This window comes from Haemaphysalis longicornis, unplaced genomic scaffold (genome assembly GCF_048455015.1).
Source record: "Haemaphysalis longicornis isolate Haplotype H1 unplaced genomic scaffold, Haemaphysalis longicornis Haplotype H1 scaffold_4, whole genome shotgun sequence".
NCBI lineage: Eukaryota > Metazoa > Arthropoda > Arachnida > Ixodida > Ixodidae > Haemaphysalis > Haemaphysalis longicornis.
The window spans coordinates 219,499,258-219,520,624 of NW_027526361.1; the positions used below are offsets into that span (position 1 = coordinate 219,499,258).

The 21,367-nt window shown below is 43.4% G+C and overlaps 1 protein-coding gene across 7 annotated transcripts in view; it reads right to left on the bottom strand.

Annotated features, from left to right (window-relative positions):
- LOC144179637 (uncharacterized) overlaps positions 1-21,367 on the bottom strand; it is a 75,126-nt gene that overhangs the window by 16,098 nt on the left and 37,661 nt on the right. For 4 of the 7 annotated variants that reach the window (XM_077708057.1, XM_077708062.1, XM_077708058.1 and 1 more), the window contains 3 exons: positions 18,511-18,700; positions 12,570-12,741; positions 2,576-2,676 (listed from right to left, as the gene is read on the bottom strand). In XM_077708057.1, coding sequence (XP_077564183.1) covers positions 2,576-2,676; positions 12,570-12,741; positions 18,511-18,700 — 463 coding nt within the window. The remainder of the gene's footprint in view (positions 1-2,575; positions 2,677-12,569; positions 12,742-18,510; positions 18,701-21,367) is intronic. The other 3 variants (XM_077708060.1, XM_077708059.1, XM_077708063.1) reach the window with 3 other exon arrangements.

Below are 21,367 nucleotides of genomic sequence, written 5' to 3' on the forward strand. Positions count from 1 at the left end.
CTCTTCTTTCTTCCCTAGCATCCTCAAGCCATGTCCTCTTCTTCCTCTCGGTTACTTTGCTGTGTGTGACAGTTAATTCAACAGAGGGTGTGATAATCAGCAACTACTGAACATCACCCTGTCCGCTTAAATTTACCAATACTGACTGCAATGGGCATTCCACACTGCTGTTGCCCTGGCGGTTATCCTGACGAAGCGCGCTTGACTTTGTTCCACAATTTTATTTCCAAGATAGAAAGATAAAACTGAAATACAGACTTTTACCCCAGTACAATAAAATTTGCATTTTTAAATGTGTGTAAGTAGTCGTGTCTCTACAAATCAGCAAAGCAGCTTCCCACGTGTCTATTTTGAAGACGTTGCGTTATTTAGTATGCAATTTTAGTGTGGCTTCCAAGCATTTTTATAAGCAAATTCACCAAGAACGTTTTTGGGCCGAGATCAGAACGCTATTTGTCTGAAGTGAAGATTTGTTTCTTGCCAAGCTGTTTATTTTGCTTGTGAATCGTATATTTCGGTATATATTGTAGAACGTGTGTTCTCACCATATTCCGCAATAGGTAATTTCATATAGTCAGGATGATAAATAACATGACGCACATCGTTTTTTTTTCTCACATTCTTGATAATTTTTGTGAACGCAGGTTTTTGAGTCAAATTTTTTTTATCTCTGCATCCATTTAGGTAGGATATGAAGTGCCGGCAACAATATTTGCGATGATGAAATTAAATTTAGTTATTATCACGATATATTTATCACTGGGCGTTTTTTACCATGCCTCTCACTCAGACCGCTGTTTTCAATCAACTATCAAGTACGTTGGATTCTTTATGCGATTCATTCGTACTCAATTTACTTTGGGTTTAGCGGTAATTTCATTTCAATGTCGATAATACCGTTTATTAAACTCTCTTGTTATTTTTTTTCTCTCGCGAAGTATACACAGTGGTGTATTTTCAACCGGAATTGGTATTATTGCGTATGAAGATAAATTGATTCTGAAATATTTATCTCTTGCTAGACTGTTTTTCTGTGTGAAGTTTTCTCCGTGCGCACCTCTTTCCAGTTCATTTTTCTTATTCTCCATACAAGTTCTCATTATCTAATAATAACCAGCATACGTGTTCGAATTTCAATTTTTATGGCACTCTTTATTGCGGCGGCCGTTGCCTGTCCCTTACAACAAGTAATGTAACAGCAGCTACGGTTCTTCGCACACTGATCCACCAAAGGTTTTAGCCTATATAGTAGCAGGAACTGATCTGGTATGCAGAAGTAGTCAGGCCTATAGCTTCGCTTTGAGGTCAAACATCGTTAACCCCCACATTGAAGTTTAAAGAGCGCAATTTGCACTATTTCCGACATCTACCAGTTGGAGGATTTTCACCTCAAAACCTGAAACTACGCTAAGTGCTCTACATTTGGGCTGAACGCCAGGTAACCAGTAAGGTTCTGCCTTACGAAGTATAAAGCAAGGTCAACCTTTTTGTGCTTCGAACTTCGGGGGCAGGTTTGCGACGTTGGACCTATCAGCGCAAGGTTTTGCTTAACCTCGGATCGTCGTGAATGCGTGTCACCTACCTATCTGAAGCGCTTACCTTTGCGCGAGAGAGTTATATACCGGAAAACACCGGAGGAATCTCCTTTAGTGGACAACATTCTACATCCACGCTATTGGTGAAGTTCGGCTAATATTCCTTTGACCCTACGCTGGACAGAGATGTGGAAGTGCCAATGGCGATCAGTATGTGTATAGCCGAGTACGGCTGCAACGTTGTATGAAAAAGTAATGCCGTTCCACTCAATGTGAAAGCTGTCGGAGGTACAGAGCAGTGATTCGCCATAATAGGCTGTAGCACCATTATCCGCTCACTACTACCACCCAATGCAATTAAAATTTCCCGCCTTCGCAGTGCGGGTACGCCCCCTGCCTGAAACTGTGACAGCGGGAGTTCTGTTCTTGTTGTGCGTGCCGGTACGTGCCGGCGTTGCACTGCCACTTTTTTCCCTTACAGTCGTAAAAACAACCCAACGAGCGTTCCTATCAAGATGATCCCGGGCGCTGCCGGTTAAATGCGTATATTTTGCCTAAAATGTACCTCAGTTTTCTTTGCGGTGAACAACTGGGAGATGTATGACAAGCGCCAGCGTTTCAGGAGTTTCGAACGCTTATGACCATATAACCCGCTTGGCTTTTGAAGCCTCTACGTTACGCCGCAACGACAGCCTCTACGACGGAACGCCATGCGGCTCTACTTGGGTCCAGCGAGCGAGCTACGATGACAAGGCGAGCCCTTAAAGTTCTCTGCACTTAAAATCACAACGTTGTATAAAACACCTCACAAAACAGGTTCCCTTCACAAACCCCGCCTCCATCTCCCTCAGCTCTCCGACTCCTTGGAGTCTCCTGCCGCTGTTTTTTGTATGCCTTAGTCAAGGCTTACTACAAACAACATTGATGCCAACACTACCATGTTTGTGCGAAATGACAGTAATATAGCCCAATAAAAACAACATATGCAATTCACCGCTAATTAGGATAGGCTAGAAACACATTCTTGCACTTTTTTTTACCTTCGCTTCAACACCCAGTCCAAGGCGGCCAACAGATGTGAACTTTGGTGGCGCATCGTAAATGCCCGCTGAAATGAAGCAAAACTCCGTCTGTCCGTATACTGCAGAAATGAAAAAGCATAGAGCACAACTCACTGTCAAGTTACAAATTTTTTTTACTAAGTTTAGGGAAAACAAACTATTTTTATTTATTCAGGAAAGCGAATCTTTTCGGGCTGACAGATATTCCGACATCTCCTTGAATACCCTATAAATAATGTGTAAGCTGAACAATCTCATCAAACATCACCCATGCAATTCCTGAGAATGTTGACACAAAAAAGTTGAAAAGCAAGAATTTTCTTCATGGTATTTTGACCGACTTTCCTTCAAAATGTAGCGATGCATGCGCCGACTACAATTAAGGACAAGTGGTGCCACACGTTGAAACGGTGTCCTACTTTAAGCGTCTGTTGTTAAATACCTAAATCTCCTCTCGCCAATTGATAAGGTGCCTGAAACTGACACAAGTCTTTCCAGACACTGGCCGCAGCAATTGTTTGCGAATACATAACGCGCCGCCGAAACAAAGAACGGGATTGGGGTATGTCGCCAAAGCAGAAAGATGAGGTTAGTAATTCTCCATAACTAATCAATCGTGCTTCCTAAGCGCTGCTCTTGTATGAAAAAGTCATACGAGCCATTCCTTCATTTTATCTCAAGAACTGTTTCCTCAACTTTTATTAAACCATTTTCATAAAATACCCTCTGGTGATCCAGAATGTCCCCCTGTGCGCTCGGTGCCGTATTGTGATGATACAAGGCACAAGGGAGGCTATGCAAATTCATACAAAAATTTTGATAGCCTGAATCGCACTACTTGCTAGTGGCGCGTAACCCGAACAAATTAAGATGCCATCTTCCAAAGACCAAAACGCGTTTTTGCTGCACTCACATATTACGGGTTATGATTTCAGCACAATCGTTCCGGAAAACAGTTAATTTTACATTAGATACTCAATTATGATACCGAACAGGTGTCATATGGCACCAGCCTAACGCGATTTTATTGTACCACATTTTCTTCGCTCACTCCACAAAACTGCATACGTGGTCCGGTACACGTCCTGTAATGCCCTCAGTGTTGTTACGCCGAGAAAGAAGAGGCAGCAAGCCACACAAAGTGATGACGTGGGCCAATCAGAGGCGGCAGGGGAGCGCTGGCTGGAACGAGAGAACGCCCCGAGGAGTGGACGGAGCAGGTTCGAGCTGCGCTACGTGCCGGTGGGAGACTCGAAGTTCGTCTGGTTTTTGGGACCAGAGCTCGACAGGGGTCCACCTGGCGCCTTTGATTCTTGTGGCCGGGGCTCGGCTCCTTACTCGTGGAGAGCGCGCAACTCTGGCGTTTCCCGCCCCTGGACCACCAGATTTCTCTTGTATATCGGCTGTTGCCGGTTGCCTGGTGCCCGTTGCATCCCTCAGCGAAAAGTAATACGCTTGAAATACGTACGATTATACTTTAAGTGCACTTCAAATATGTTTTTATGTTGTGGATGAATTACAAATGCAGTAGAAATTGTATTTTCTGAATTTGCAATAAATATTGAAATTACATTTTGAAAATGTGGGGAAAATACTGCACTTATACTCTCAAAACTGATTGAAAATGCACAGAACCACAGAAATGTATGCGTAAGGTATTTAGAATACATAAAAAATGCACTTTTTTTCCGCAAAACAAACTGTTAGTAATTACACTGTCAATATAATACAAATACACTACCGTAAGTGTATTTGTCGCTCTGTCTAACATCACTCTGAGAATACTTTAAAAACATATTTGAGCATATTTTTATACTCCGAATGTACTCGAAATATATTTGACTGTCTGTTGTGCATGTGTGATGAGCGTGGTAGTAATACGCCATAAATACAACAAAAATAGGTAATAAAAATACTTTTTAAATATATTAAACATCTGAAAAAACGCATAGAGAGTACCTCACAGCCGCTGATTTCGGGGCTGAATTAAGATACACGTATATCCTATCTAAAATGCTCGGAAAAATACATGTCCACTGAATAAAATGCAGCGCAACATTTTTGTGCTCACTTTTAATAAAGATAAGGGGAGAAAATTAGAGACAGACTTTCGGTTTCTGCGCTAAGGCAGGCATACAAAGAAAGTCCGAAGTGTTAGAAAGAAATTCAGCGTACAGATATGTAAGCGATGGTGTTTCAGCGCATTACAAGGTATTTATTTATTTAATACATACTGCGGACACTAAGGGGTCCAAGCAGGAAGGGCACGTCACGCATACCACAAAAGTAATGATATACATCATACGAAAATGAAACTTTGGTTTACATGCTACAATACACTTCGTTATGTATCAACAATGCGTTTCGTTCTATACACCACAATACACTTTGCTATGCGTTGCAACAACACAATTGGTTCTACAACACTACATTACACTTTGACAAGTAGTAACGTACGCCAAACAAAAACAATACACTTCATTATACATATGTTACAATAAATGAGGTTCGCATAACTTGTTCCAGTCCGACACTGTTCGCGGAAAAAAAGAATACATAAAGGCATCGGTTCTCGCAAAAAATGGCGTTAGCAACTATGAATGACAAAACTTACAAGTCGCGATAGTTGTTACAACAGTAACACTGAAGAGGAGCCAAAAATTGTCTTTTCCTAAAAAAAATAGCAGTCTTAGGCAGAAAACATTGCCTATGCTTCCGAGTGCGAGCAGCCGGGCTGCAGGCACTACCTCCTCCTCCTTGGTTGGTGCGTGAGGCGCGAGCAGTGGTGGCGCCGCGCACACCACTTTTCTACTCTCTGCCCTCGCTACGTTTCCGTGGCTGGTCTAGTAGTGTTACGAGTTTTCGATTTTTTCAACGAGCGGTCGTTGTACGGATGCAGACTCTTGCTGAACAACGCGTTGCAGGGGTGTTTGACTCGACATTTCCGCTTAGGCAAACGTGAACTTGATTTTTGTACTATTTGCTCATAAGGTGGCGCACCAAGAATTTATATAAGTGTGTTTCCGTTACAATGAAAAGGTGCAAACATCCTTTTGAAATCCGAACTTGGTTGATAGGCAAACCTCCGCTTGCCGTACCGTGAGCACTTCTTGGAAGGCAATGCGCTAACAAGTCGACAACAGCGAAAACACGTTAAATGATGATTGATTGATTGATTGATTGATTGATTGATTGATTGATTGATTGATTGATTGATTGATCAATCGACCGATCGAATTGTAGGATTTAAAGTGCCGACACAACGCCGGTGATGAGGCGCGCCGGAGTGGAGGGCTCCGGATTAATTTTGACCCCTTGGGGTTCTTTAACGTGTGCCGAAATCTCGTACACACGGGCGCTGTTGCTTTTCGCCTCACCTAAAAGTAAACTAAACAAAAAGACATTTCAGCGGCTTTAGTTTTCCGTTAATGTTTTTAGTTTGAGTCCCGCTGAGTGGCCTAGGTAGGGTTGGTATGAGTTTCCTCGTAAATCGAATTATTCCGCCCTACCTCTTGCATAGAACAGAGAACTGGAAGGGAAGTTTGTAGTAATGCCTGTTCATAGAAAATACGCCGTCCCTGTTGACGCGAGGGAGAAAGTGAAGTGTTTCAACGAACGCCTCTATTTTTCTGTTCCTTTGGCTCACCCCCCATCCCTTCAGCATATTTTTCTCTCCTGTGTGACCGACGCTAGGGTGATTCGCGCAGATTTTCACAGCAGCCACCATACGTGGAACACATTGCCTTGATTACCTTGGGGAGCGAGTTATTTGTTTTTCTCCTACTGCGTTTATGGGCACCCGGATTACATGCCTACAGGCGGCCTTTCATTCGATTTTAAACTGTGTACATACAGTGACCGGTGTTTCGCGGTATATTTTTTGTTACAGTAGAACTGCTGCTTGTGGCGAACTTTTGTGCCGAACTGACTTGAGAACTTTTCCTTTTGCTTCGTTTTATGTTCATGTGCGCTCATTTTTTTTTCTTTTAAACTTTGCCTTTATGTCTTGCTATTACGCATTTCTGGGTTTTTTTTAAATCTCCAAATTGCCTTTTCCTCAAAAATATTTAGTGGGCTTTCAGCCGTATTTGTTTATTTAATATTGGCTTTAAACCTGTTATAGCCTAGCTGGGAAAGATCTCGTTCCCCACACTTTTTTTTTGGAAGCGGGGCAAGGGGCGGGGCATGGAAATGGTATTAGGGAAAGAACTTAGTCTGGGGCACACGCGTATCCGTGGGTAATTCGCATGGCCGATGCGGGCAGTGGGATGCGAAGTAGCCTGCCGCAAAAGTGAACGCAGGGCGAAATTTTTGACGGTGGCATGTCGCCGCTCAGTCATCTTTTCGTTGATAGAGTTTATGTCATCTGTTTGAAAGTTAACAGCAATAATAGAACGGACCCACGTACACCTCACGTGCACACTACGTGCACGTGCACACTGCGTGCACACTAGAGCCACTAAATAAAAAATTGGGCCCATCTCCTCGCGAGGGGGACTCGAGTAAATGCGTCGCATTGGGGGTGGGTGTATTTCGTTAATGTTTAGTGTTTGGGGAGTTGGTGGTAGTGAATGCGTTGTATCCACAGCTTCTTGACGTAGTTTGAATGAGTCAAGGATATAAGGCGCGTTCGTAGCCTCCCATTGTGTGCCGGCTTTGTGGCGCAGTGGGTAGAGCACCATGTACATTGCGTTCCGCCCGCAGGGTCGAGGGATCGAAACCAGGCGCCGGATAGTATTTTTTTATATAGTGTAGGGGGAGGGGTGCGGACTACGACTGCGGACGTCAACGCGGGTGACATCGTGAGTTACTGAAATGCTCTGCATTTAAAAACTGGTCTTGTGGCTCTTGGGCACACTGGCATCGAACTCGCCATGCCACCCTGCCGACGGCAGCCAGCGGCGTCGAACTCGCCGTGCCACACTGCCAACGGCCGCCAGCAGCGTAGCACCGCAGCCTTCACGCCGCTGGCGGCCGTCGGCAGGGTGGCACGGCGAGTTGGACGCAAGTGTGCACGTAGCTGGGTAGTTCATACCCGGCGACTTATAATGGTTTATCGATCTACAACAAACTTCGCGGGAGTCCCCAATATATTACCGCCTTTTTCGTAATCGTCAGTTGGCGTGCCTACCACCACCGAGAACCAAGAACCAGCAAGGACAGAGTGGAAAAGGGTAAGGAGGGCTAGAAGGGTGGCACGCACTTCCTTTCACTTGCCTCCGCGGTTCCCTGCACGGGTGTCTTTGGCACCGTGTTCGTCTTTTTTCGTTTAGTCAATTGGTCCCAACCACCAAACCTTTCAGAAACTTTGGGACGTTTCACCCTCCCTCTTTTTTTTTATTTCATATTGGCTGTATTCTCTTCGTAGTGCACTTGCCCCAAAAACGTGTGCGAGTTTCGAGTGGCCCTTTGTATTGTTGTGAATTTTTAGAAAATCTGCCGGAACCCATGGCAGAACAGCAAGTCTACAGGAAGAGTGCTTGCGCTTCTTGGCGGGTTGTGTGTTTTTAGCAGGGCGAATTGCCCATTGGAGCCGCAGGTGAATTTCAAACGAGTTTCTTTTAGGGTGTCCTGAGTATTAATAAACGCACTGCGTTTTACTTCTTGATTTATGACGCTAGCCGGTGTTCGTCAGCATTTTTTTTTCCTGTCCGTTAACAACACCAGCTCCCACAAAGATTTTTCGCTTTTCTTCTCGATGAAATTAATGCATTTTCTGAGCACACAAAACAGTAATACATTGCCCGTGACGTGCACAAAAGTGGAAGATAAATAAATATCCGTGCATAAGCATATTCGGACTTTTCCTTTACTGTTTTATTCACCGCAGATTTGTGCCTACCAATCAAGAGCTTGTAATTTTATAGAATGCTTGTAAACCTTTAGTTTTATTTATTGTGAAACCACATTATCGCGCCGTTCTTTAAGAGACATTGTTTGTGCACATGCCAATCTAATGACTTGCATGTAAGCCTTTTACTTCCTCCCTCTGCCTTTATTTTAAACTTGTTTGGAGCGAATTTTTTTACAATGTGGTATCTGATCAAAACGCCGCCAATATACGGAACACGAAATATTAATTGGTAATGTTGTTGCTACTACTATTATGTGTTTAGCTTCTTGTAGGGTCACAGACTACGCTTGTCCATGTTAGTTAAAAAACTAGAATGGCCAGCATGACCATTCAAGCGCCTAAAAAAGAAAGTAGCACAACGCTAACAATCATCTTGCACCATGAATAACGCTTCTGTTACTTTCAAGCTTGGTCTTTTTCACTCATTTGCGCTAAGTTTCATGTCTATATAATCCCCAAACATACCAACTCTCCCCTGCAGTATTTGAGTTCTTCAAGATGCAATGCGGCATGGCAATATGAAATATGCTTAATACTATATGCATTTTTTTACGTCCTTCAAGTTCCCATTTTTGAATATAGGATTTTTTCTCTATTTTTTTTTAATAAAAAGGTAAACATTTTGTTTAAAGGATGCTCGTAACGCTACAAAAAGCACCTGACTGATTGATCGTGCATGTGGCTTTAAAAAAGCAGTCTCACATTGTTTTCCCCGCTTTATTTTCACTTCAGTTGATGGCGAAAGACACGCCCGGAAGACCCCAAAGTACACAGGAGTCAATGGTAAAATAATGAATCTACAGTGGATACAGAGGCGGCTGATGCGCATTCATTCCATTTTACTGATTGTAACGGCGAAATTGGCGACTCGGCTAAGGTCTACAACAAACGAAGTTCAAAATGCCAACATGCGTGGATCGTGTTCTTTGCAGTCGCTTCCTGGCCTCATTCAATGTAGGCCGATTTAGCTTTCAACAGTCAAGAATATGTTAAAGGCTAGGGCCTCTTACAATTTATGGAACCACAAAACCGAATGACCAGCTTGAAAGGTAGCGAATTCTTCTAAGTCACACCGCAGAGGCATTTTCTTCTTGCATGGAGGGATGTAGTTAGTATTCACTTGTAACACATTTTGAATTTTTTTGAAACACTAATTTCTGCGCATTTAAACTGCATTGCTAGCACGCAGCACATCTTCAATATATTTTGAACATTATTTTCTCCGCATTTAAAATGCATTACTTGCGCATTTTGTACGTATTTAGGAAGATACTTTTGTGCATTTTCGATTAATTTAAAATGCTTAAGTATAATGTGTTCGAGTGTATAATCTATTTGATGCCTTAAAAAAGACAAGTCCCCTTGTCCAAACGTTTGCCGGTGTCTGAGGCCGCTACCTTCTCCAAAGTATGATTTCTACCTGGTGACCATCTTCAAAGCCACATCGTTCCCAGTATTTGAGCAATAGATTTTAAATACATTTTTAAGGAATTTGAAATGTATATCGAATGTGGACAAAATAATGCAAAATAAATAAAAAGCTAACACATGTATTAAATGCATTCAAAATACATTTGTGATACATAGTTGTATATTTCGGTGTTCTTGCTTTGATGACTGCGCTGAAACACCATAGCTTACATATGTGTACGCTGAATTTCTCTCTCACACTTCGGGCTTTCTTTGTATGCCTGCCTTAGCGCAGAAAGGTAAAGTCTGTCCCTCACTTTCTTTCGTTACCTTTAGTAACGTTAAGGACAAAAATTTTGCCCAGCAAATTATTCGTTTGAAATGTGTTTTACCCAGAATTCTAGATAGGATTGGCATGTATCTTAGGATTCAACCCCGAAATCAGCGGCGGTAATGTACTGCAAGTGCATTTTGTCATAGATTTTAAATTTATTTACAACGTAATTTCATTGCGTATTTGGGTTCTATTTATGGAGTACGTCTTCCATGTTCATTTGACGGACACAAAAGACCGTAAAATATATTTCGAAAACATTTGGACTATCATAACATGCCCCATAATATTTTTAAAGTATTGTCAGAGTGCTGCTCTAAATGTATTTACGGAAGTATTTTAGTATTGAAATTACAGTGAAATTACACAGTGTTCGTTTCGGGTAAAAAATGCTGTACAGTATGTTTATTAGATAAAGCAGACATTGTTGCGGTTCTGTGCATTTTCAATCTACTTGGAGAGTATTTATACAAGTTGTAAACTGAAAAAAAATACTGGTTCGGGATCGGGAGAATTCAATTCGTAATGGTTCAGTTCGGGTTCAACAAAATCACAGCCCGAACCATTTCGCAAACCGGTTCAGTAAGTCTACTTAGTACGGAACTGCCAAAAATTTTTTTTGGTAGTTTTAAAGCGACCATAAAAGCGAAATACGAATGTGGGGAAATCAAATTTTGCTTTTTATCGATAAACGAATTGCCAAAGTTTCAAGGCAATAGTTATCAATTAGGCCAAATATTAGTGAAAAAAGAAGAAGTGAATAAGATTTGCCGGCTACTTTCCCACCCAGCCCATATGTTCTCCTTTAGTGACTTCTTAAAGCGACCATGCACCAAGGGTATTGCTGTCCTTGGAATATACATTCTCCTGCTTCGTTTTTTTTCTTGTTGTTGTTGCTGCTTTTGAAATCGCAATCTTCTCTCTGGAATCGCTCTGCAACGTAAACATTAAGCCACTAGAGTTAGGCCTGGGGGCCCGCTAGTCCCTTCCGTACATTAGTAGGGGACGTGTTTAAATCCCAGTGGTGTACTTCTTGTTGTCATTTTCTCATAGCATAAGATAAAATCATACAGCGGCCGCCCATTAGGTTGCGGAATCTGATGTCACATTATGCGATTGTAAACTGAGAAGGTTGAAGTGTGGACACGTGTATTATGAGATAGAATTCCTGTGATAAGGCGTTTCCTAATTTGCCGTCAAGAATATTCCTCCCTCCCATCTTATTTGGAACCAGTAGCAGGAGCAGTCACGTAGCAAGTTAAACTAATAAATGAGTGTATCTTAAACACAAAACAGCCAGCAAGAGACGAAACAGCAGAGCAAGCAGAAACAATCGGCCCAGGGCGAATAGGACAGAACGGGACGGGCTGTGATTCAGTTTCAGTGTGTTTCAGTTTTTTTTTGTTACAAACGTGTCTACAAAATTCTACATTACATCGCACCTATCTTTTTTTACAAGCTTGTACTGTTCATGCCACACTGAAGAAAATAACCATTATTTCAACGTGTTGGCAATAATTGAAACCAGCGACCCATTCTGGATCACATTTAATACAACTATCGCCAATGCCTAATGAGTACTCAGTTGAGTTCCAATTTATAAAATATAACTTAGAAGCTGGCTTACCCTTCTCCAAAAGTTATTAGAGAGTTTTAACACTCCGCATGTTCCGTGTTGTACGTGTTGACCAGGACCCGTCTGGGCACTTGCGCATTGGTCGTGGTAGGGACATTAATTCCATGGACCGGCCCTCGTCATGCCCGTGCATTCGCCCGAGTGGGGTGCGCCTCCTCGCCATTCCCGCGCCCGCAGGCGCAGTCGGGTCCCGGTCAACACGGTAACTACGTAAACGACGGAACAGGCGCACTGCAAAACCTATCTATTATCACTAAACTTCCTCACCTTTTTACGCCAATCTAGCCCACCTATAACATTTGCATGACCTGACATTAAAAGCGTCATCAGATGCACGTATATCCCATGCCTAGATTTCTAGACAGGACGGCTGTGTTAGCGCTTATCTGAAAATATTTTCGGAGCTTCTATCTGGCTATTCTCGCAGACGCGCATTAAACTCTGCTCAATCGATACCAAACCGGCATGCCATAAAACGCCCGCAGTTGAATTTTTAATGAACATTTAACACTTTGTTTTCGTCAACTGATAACTAAACATTTCATCTTACGCATCAAAATGTTTTACGCTCAATTAAACCGGGAGTGGAACAAAGACATCCTTAATCTTTGGACAGAACTTAAGGGAAAGTCAAAGCACGAGTGAATTAAGCCAGGCGTTTTTGTTGGCGGCCGGTGAGTTTGCAATATATACATTTTTTATTAGCTGATGCTGCTCGTACCAGAAGCGCTGAACTTACGTTGTATGAAGCCTTGAAGATTTAGGTCCTGAAAGAGCCTGCAGGCAACACTTTCACTCATGTAGTCTCCACTGGAGGTAATGTAGCGCAGGTGGCTCAGATCGAATTTCTTCAGGTTAGGATGTTCTAGAAGGCCCCTCGCCACGTAAGGTACTGTACTCAGCGCAGATACCTGTAAATATTGAGATGAACTTCGTTTGTTCCATGTTAAAACACGAATGAGAATATGATTAGCTCTTTCAGGTGAACACAGAAACTCCAGGAAAGTTTAGCACCTGCAGATAAATTACATGGTACGCTACAAATTATTCTTATTGAATTGCTGAAGCTTACGGGGAATATCTTTTAAACCAAGGCTCCTCGGAAACAAACATCATTAGGAACGACCACACAATTTTTTCAACTTTCATTCCAGATCTGAAAATGGTGACCGCAAATTAGGTAACGTTTGTGGTGTCTTCTACCACTGCTATTTTAACTCTTCTGCACACAATGCCTCAAGTTGCTTGGATATTAGACAATTATACCTGGATAGACCTCATGACACGAGGAACGGACATTTCTCATGTACCAGAAACAAAAAAATTGCGGATGGAGGTTGCCCCATCTAAGCGTGAATTTCTTCTGACCGAACATTACAACCTTGAGAAGGGCAAGTGTTCAGTGTTCACAAGATAAAAAATTCCCCCGCATTTCCCCGAGGGGGAGAATGTGAAAGTGCGAATGCACGGTTGTCGGCCCGCTTGCGGCGCTTGCGCTCGGCCCCCGCAGCCCACCGCCTCGCCGCCTTCTCTTCGATCTCTTCCATCGGGTTTGTAGTATCACGTGTACACCACGCAGTTATCAAGCCGCTATAACGCCGCTGAGTCGCCAACGCACGCCGCTGACGACGTAGTTTGAATGCGTTAAAGATATAAGGCGCGTCACTAACACTGATATCACCGTCGCGTCCGTGGCTTGGTACCGGAAGCCTAGTAACTTGGGGAAAATGTCTTGGTTTCTGGCATGGCGAATGGCAATCCACCCCCAGCGTTTTTGCCAACGTGGCCTGGTCGACAACCCCAGTTAGGTATCTGGGAGCCCCCCTACAGTTTTATAGGGATAGCGAACCATATTGGCGAGAACAGACAAAAGAAACTCGCGCGAAAGCGGACAAATGGAAAGGGGCTTATTTGTCCACGCTTGCTAGGGCGACTGTGTGTAATTTGTTCTTAGTATGCAAATTGTGGTATGTGATGCAGGTGTTGCACTGCTCACGCACAAACGTGCAAAAGTTGCATAGAGTGTTCGCTGTTTTTGTTTGGGCCTCAAATTGGGAGAGGTGCAGTCGTAACAACCTTTTTAGGCGTGTGAAGATGGAGGAGTGGGGCTAGCGCATTTATTTGTGCGACAACTAGTAAATAGATTTCTTTTTTTGAGAGAAGTAGGGGACCCTTTTCTTCGTACAGTGTGTCAATTAAGGCTAGGCAGGGTTCTCCCCGATTTTGTGATTACGACTGAATACATGACGGGAAGTATCTTTGGATATTTTAAGGAGGTCGTGGCCAGCGTAAAGTATTTAAACGCAAGATTTTCAAAAGAGTATTTAAGTACGGTTGCGCGTAAGAAATTGTACCATGATATTGTCAATGTTGTGTTCCCTGTTCCCATGTACAGGGCTATGTACTTTGGAAAGCCCGGCAGCGATGTGCTTAAGAGGGTTAAAAGAATGCAGATTCAACCAGGGGTCAAATCCTTTATGTTTAGGTTACACACAGGAACATTATTAGTACGAACATTTATGGAAGAAAGGGGGTTATTCGTACCATGGGGGACAGATTGTTTTAGTTGTAAATCCCCCGAGACAATAGATCATGTATTTTTGCATTGTTGGGAGGGAGTATATTTTTGGGATGTGCTACAGAGGACATTACACAAAGATTTTCCACTAGATCCTCACGGTATACGTTTCCTTGCAATAGACAATGAGGATGGAGTGCCTTACGATTTAGTCATGGCACTGGGTCTCCATAGTATATGGCGCTCTCGTACAGCAAGGTTGTACAATGATGTTGATGTGCGATGTGCAAGGGAGTATTTCAAAGAGAGCATTGGGCGATTTGTTGAAGTTATTAAGTTCCACCAGGAACTACCTGATTGGCTGCCGCAAATAGAGCAACTAATCAATATGAGGGCATTTTAAATGGACAAAGTCAGCCCTGTAGTGGCTGGCAACTCAACCTCTTGTATGTGTACATATTTGCAATGTTGAGATGTAATCTGTTGTGAATTGTCAAAGACAGGCAATAAATACAAAAAAAAAGCGTCCGTGGCTTGGTCGGTAGAGCGTCGCGCTGCGGCCGCAAAGTCCTCGGATCGAAACCTGGCGCCGGATGCTGTTTCTTTTTTAAATATAGAGGAGCACTGCGGACGCCGCCGCCGCCGCCGCCGGCGGTGGATGGTTTGGGGTCGCTTATAAAGTGCATTCGCACTTAAAAACGCAATTTGTAAAATTTTTCTGATCAAATTTTATTCCAGCAGTTCTTGTAGCCCCAGTATGCAGTTTTATCTAATTCCCTCAAAATGGCGGCAACGTTTATTTATATTTTTGTATTTTACAATTTGAATTTCGAACATGGGGTGAAATTCACTTTAATTACCAAATGCATTATTCATTAGATGTTAATTTTCAATGTATTACACATTTGATGAGCGTTTGTAGATTGCAACAGCGTAATTATTGTCTTCTCGTTTAATGTTCATTTCATAGTAAGGCCTGGACACTAAGTAAGAACTTGAATTTTCTTTTCTAACTGGATAAATCATGACTAAGCACAAAAAATAACGCCTTAAAGTAACGGGCTTAACCGTTTCGAAGATGGTGACATAGGAATCCTTTGTGGAGGCCGCAGAAATTGCGCCCCAAGCTAGAACTTGTACAGTAAACGCCAGTTATTAGGAACTTCAATATATCGCATTTAAGGGTAATTCAAACTGTGCGATCTGGTTCGTACAAGTCTCCATAGAAGCAAATGGAATTGAAAATCTCGTTAATTTGAACGCGAGGAGCCTCGGTCATGAAACCTACGCGGGACGGCACCAGCAGCTTGGGCCCTCGCACAAGCACTGAAAATCGCGCCTCTCCATAAACACGAGGTTGCGACCCCTCGGGAAAGGAAAGAACAGCTTAGGAAGAAGTTACGTCGTGTAAAATCAGCTTAAAATTTCTATGGCAGACGTTTGGGGACTACGCTGATGTGGACACGTGTTCAGGGTTTGGGGTGGGGTTGCAGACGGCATCATTTGTGATGTGAGAAGCGTAGAACCTGTCTCTGCCAGTGACCACCAGAAGGTAGCCGACGAAGCACTAGTGCGCCCACTGCTGCGGATGTTATGACTGGATGTTATGACTGGACTGGACTGTTATGCCGCACGTCTATTATTCAGTTTTTGAGTGCGTCAAAAGAAGGCCTTCCGCTTCCATTTCCTCGTTATAGTAATGTGTGCTGGCTTTCGCCTTCAATGATAAAAGTGCATGATTCAATCGCGACGTTTTTCAAGCATTCAGTTGCTAACATACTCTTCTGCTGCACAGTCCCTTTGTACAGATGCCGTCATAAGTAATAAGAACTAAGATGTGTGAATATCACAAAATATTTGTCTTACTGGCGTTATGACAACCACTGCCGGTTTACAGGAAGCTTTTTTTCTGTTAGAGAACACTCGTTTAAACGCACATTTATGCAGCCAGGCAGTTTCCAGAAGAAGAAATTCTTGCATATTTATGAGAACGTTTCGAAGTTACTTTTTCCGGCACCTGTACGTCTTTTGTACTCCACTTTCGTTAGTTCGAACTTTAAATAAGTATAACTGAAGTGGCGTCTCCTTGCAGTTTAATTTACCGAGCTATCAAAGATGCCGCTAATGAAGAACCACTTCCGCTGGCTTTAATGTAATTGAAACTATTTCGCCGAGCATAAACTCAAAATTTTGGATACTGTGGGCGGGTGTCCATTTTAATGCTTTATGCGTCTATTTCTATAAATGGGGAGTACGGCACTACCATTACAAAAACCTTTGAGCGGAGGAGGAAGAAAATGCTGTTGCAGGTGTGATTCGTAGTCCGGTCTGTCCGGATAGCCGCGAGTCGTGGAAGCCGCTTTTGTCTGACACACAAGGCTAACCTGTGTCTCAAGTAGGTCAGCTTGCACTCCCAGTGCTCCAAGGAGAAATAAGGGATGATGTTTAGGTGATGGGAGCAAGCCCAGACAATGTGGTATGTAGTGCTGGGTATTTTACAGGGTGGGCATTCGTAGGGGTACATGGTTGGGGATATGTGCTTAGAATTGTTGGGTTGTAGTATAGGGGGGTTCGTAGTCGTCGCAAAGGCGTGCGGCGGTGGTGTAGAAGATGCATCCGGCAGGGGTAGACGCGAATATTTTGTCGGTGGAGGTAACGACTCGGGACTAGTAGGTGATTGAGGGACTCTGGTGGGTCTTCTCTGGCTTGTGAGGATGCCCGGGTAGTTATTTCGCGGGTAGCAGCGTGTGCCGCCTCATTCCCTGATGGGAACGAGGCGGCATGGAGTCCACATGCTCTAGACAGAAGGAAGCTTTTTTTTACACGTCGTAGTATGTTGCCTACTTGAGTCGAGATCCATTATTTTAGGGCGAAGCCTCTTAGGGGTTAGGCTGTCGGCGTCTCATGTCGACGTGTCATGTTGTCGTCGGTGTAATGACGGTACTAAAACATCTTGACTCTCGTTTTAGCGTCGCGCTAGAACTTCGTCGTCGTCTCATGTCATCGTCGATGTAGTAACGGTACTAAAACACCGGCACACTCTTTTTCCGACGCCTCCCGCTCGAACGCTTCGTTATTTAAAGATACGAGACTCTTACAGAAAAACGGTATTCCTTCACCGCCCAACGGTTTCATCTTCGTTGGCAAAAGCGCCAAGGTGCCAACAATGCACTTAAACACTACATGCTTCGCCCCTCCCCAAGTTTCGCATTAGTGGAGATGGCCCGGGATTGTTTTATAGTGGCGGCATCCTTACTGGAAGTGAGGAGAGGAGCCGTAATGTTTTTACATGCTCCGTCTCTTGGTGCAGACAAGGAATACTTCATCTGCTGAAGCATGCTGTCGATTGCCGCTCTAACGCTCGTTTTCTCTTAAACTGTTCTTAAACCCCTCGACAGAGTTCACTGCCAGTTCATTTCTAATTTCCTGCCTTAATCTACACTTCATGAATCTGGAAGCCAAGATTTCTATCTCAAGATATTTCTAAACATGCACAGTTTGGGTGGTTCTAAATCCCCCAAAATTTACCTTGTACATTCTCAGCACCAATTCATAACATCAAATTTATTTACCTCCCCCACAAATCCAATAACCGTATGCAGACAAAACAAAAAAATGTGGTTGTTCCCTCTTGCATAGAAGCGGTAAAACAGGAAACTGAAATGTGCCTTCACATGAGCAGCTGAATGTTTACTGCCCATCGATATGAACTTGCACGTCGCTATTTATATATCGTCGGTATGGCACAGTTAGACGCATCAACGTTCGACACTGGATTTCACGCGTGAGAGCATTGCGTAAATCCGACTGAAACCACAGGCGCTCGCAAACAATCCATGCGAACGAAATCAAACGGGTTGTTAGGGAATCGTTTGGTAAACACACGGTCCGCTGCACCGAAAGGAACAGCGGACCGTGTGACGTCTCGAGCGTGATATCCGCTAGTCGGCTTCTCCACAGCTCATGCTGCGCGTCCCCCGTACACGTAGGCGCTGGCCTCGAGGCGCCAACTGTCGACGTTCATATAGTCGGGATGCACTACTTGCTTCGCCTCTCCTAGATGCAACCACATCTGAAAGGAAGGCTATAAGGCGCGTTTTTCGTCCCATTCACGCGTCTGTTCATAGCGAGAGTCGAGAGCGCACATCGGGCTCCTCTTTACCTTGTGGTGTTGAAGCGCTTCCAAAACACCATCAATGTTGGGTGTTTCTAGGAACGCTGCAGATGCTCCTTGCACTACGGCTCTGCAGGTGGTGTCAATGAGGGCGTAGACGTGACCAATAGAACTTGGTGTAAGAAGCACGTCTTCCTCTTTCAGACCCATGTGAGAGGGGTGGCTGCAAACATTCCATCTATAGAACATCTACTTCACTGTCTGTGCTACCCTCTTTTGAACGTGAAATCACGGGAAACATCCAACAAAAACTGGAACTTTTGGAAGTTCACCGCTTGAGCAAAAGTCTGTTTAGAACAGGAAAGGAGGCAGAGATACTGCAATCATATAGAAAGTTGTTGCATGACTAATGCTTGTTAATTTAGGCACTGATTCTTCTCATCACTTAACAACAAGAATTTAGGTAGATTGAAACATGAAGCGTACGAACCTGCTCAGATATGCTGAGCAAGCAATTTTGCTGCCATTCATTGAAACTGAACTCTCTGTCGCGATTGCCCTACAATGTGTGCACAGAACCGGAGAGTTCCGATGCGTGCAGCTGTACCCGTAGCACTTAACACATGTATGCTCATTCACGTCTCATACCATAAAACCCGACAAAACATACTACAAACTATTCAAGCGTTTTCTTATTTTCAGTCTTAGGCATGGAGACATTGTTGCCTTCACATGGAGATGACCTGTTCTTTGTACCTAATCTGCCTCGTCATTGTCATACGGCGCACGCAATATCTAGAAACGTCGTTGGTCATTCTAAGGCAGAAACATTCGAGAGTGCGTAAGGCCAGCAGGCCAAACCGTGTAAAATATTTAGGCGGAAGGCCTATAGCTTTGTGTGTTACCTGTTCCCTGCGGATCCATATTTTTTACTTCCACCAGAAACAAAAGGTGCTACAACAAATGTTTACTGATGCGTTTGCAATTCTTCGATGTTTTAAAGGACCTGGTGGTTTTAAATTCATTGCTAACATTAATCGAAATGTGTTGAACTTCAAAAACAAAAATTCAAATCGCGGTCCTCACACAAATCTAGGCAAAGCCGTACAAGTGTTCTTGGCAATCCCACCACAAGCACAAGTTGATAAAAAATAGTTCCTTAAGACAATGTTTCCTAAGTTCTCCTCCTTCATGTATACTGAGCACAAGGGTTTCCTGTTGGTTCCCCAAAATTTAGCGCTACGTGAATTCAAAGAATTAACTGACTTCATGGCCCTTGTCTATAGTTCATGTCAATGTAATGTCTAGCGCATCCACGCTCTACTGATAGCGTGGGCGCGTATGCTACCAGAAGATAGTCAAACTACCCGATGACAACTTCACGTCGAAATGGAGCTTAATGTAAACAGAGCTGAAATTTAAAGCATTATTGTATGTTATTTTTGATGCTGATGTTCAGAAATATTCCAACTTTTTAAAAAATGTTTTTCTTGAAGCTAAGAAGTATAGGTTGGGATAAGGCCGAAAAAGAGGCTGTAGAACAGCTTTCTGCCACATATAATCCGGTTTTGCTAGCAAAAAAATACTGAAGTTCAAAAGGTTGCAGTAAATCAGTGCGCTCTATTTTCTTCGTGCAAGGCATGTGATTTGTGCATGTCGCAACTCCTAAAAGGCTAGCGCAATATTTTCTCAAAACGCAGAGGGGCCCCTTACTAAATTTCGGGGTTTTTAAGGTGTTGTTTGTCTGACGTAGGGTTTAACGTGCCGACGCACTGTAGGCGATGAGGCGCGCCGTAGTGGAGGGCTCCGGAATAATGTAAGGTGTTGTTATTTCATCATAATGCAATTACTTTCCACATTTTAAGGCCAGTCTTAGAACAGTGGTTACAACAAACGTTTCTTGAGCTTGAAAAACCTTTAGTTGCCAACTTTTTTTATAGCACAAAATTTAAACAGCAAAGGTGTTCAGGCCGAGCGCTTTCCATCCATCGCACCAAAAAGAACAGAACTCCTTGAGAAAACAATGTGGTTATGGAGGGGCCGGGGTTCGAACCCGGGACATGTACCATTTGAAACCGGCAACCTAACCACTGGGCTTGCCCAAAGGCCCGAAGGGTATTCGGTTAGCAAGGACGGAAAACAATAACGTGTGCAGTCAATTGGAAAGACAAAACGCTTTCGTTGCTCGGAATTGAACCAGGGTCGGAACTGAACATCGCATACTGGTGTTCATTGCATTTGCTTTGTGTTCGTAAAGAGGGCGTTGGCTTTGGACTTTGCGGTCGGTTCTAGCTGCTGCTAATGCGGTACACTTTGGGAGAAATGTGAAAGCCTGAGGCGCAGACGATTGGGGCCAGTCATGGAGGACTTTCTGCAGGAATTTCGAAATAAATGTGCGGTAGAACAACCAGGCCTCCGGCTAAAAGAGAAGGGCCACAAGCTCTGCTGTTTCTCTAGCCTTGCACACTCGGGCGAACTTCTCCATGTTTCGTAAGGAATAAGTGTACTTCTGGTGTTGATAGTCACGCCTTTTGGCACCACAGCCACCCCTTTTGGTATCCCAGAAACGCAAAACATAGCAACCCTCCTGCGTAGACAACCGCAATGCAATGCGCCTTGTAGCGCTGCCAAAAACGTTTCCCTCTTAGTTTCTTTTCGCCTGTGGAAGGTCGCTCATGAGGCTACAAATGACAGGAGGAAAATTCCACACACTGGCATCTCTCACTGTTCGGTAGCCTATAAACCATTTAACATAAAAAGCAAAGCTTTTTGTAACAAAATGAATAGAATAAAAAAAATTATCAAAAGCACATTCCGTTTACAATGTTACAACAATAAAGTGCAAAGAATTTATTAGAACTTTTTCTCCCCATTTGCTGCAGTGCTAACAATTTTTTGATGTTCG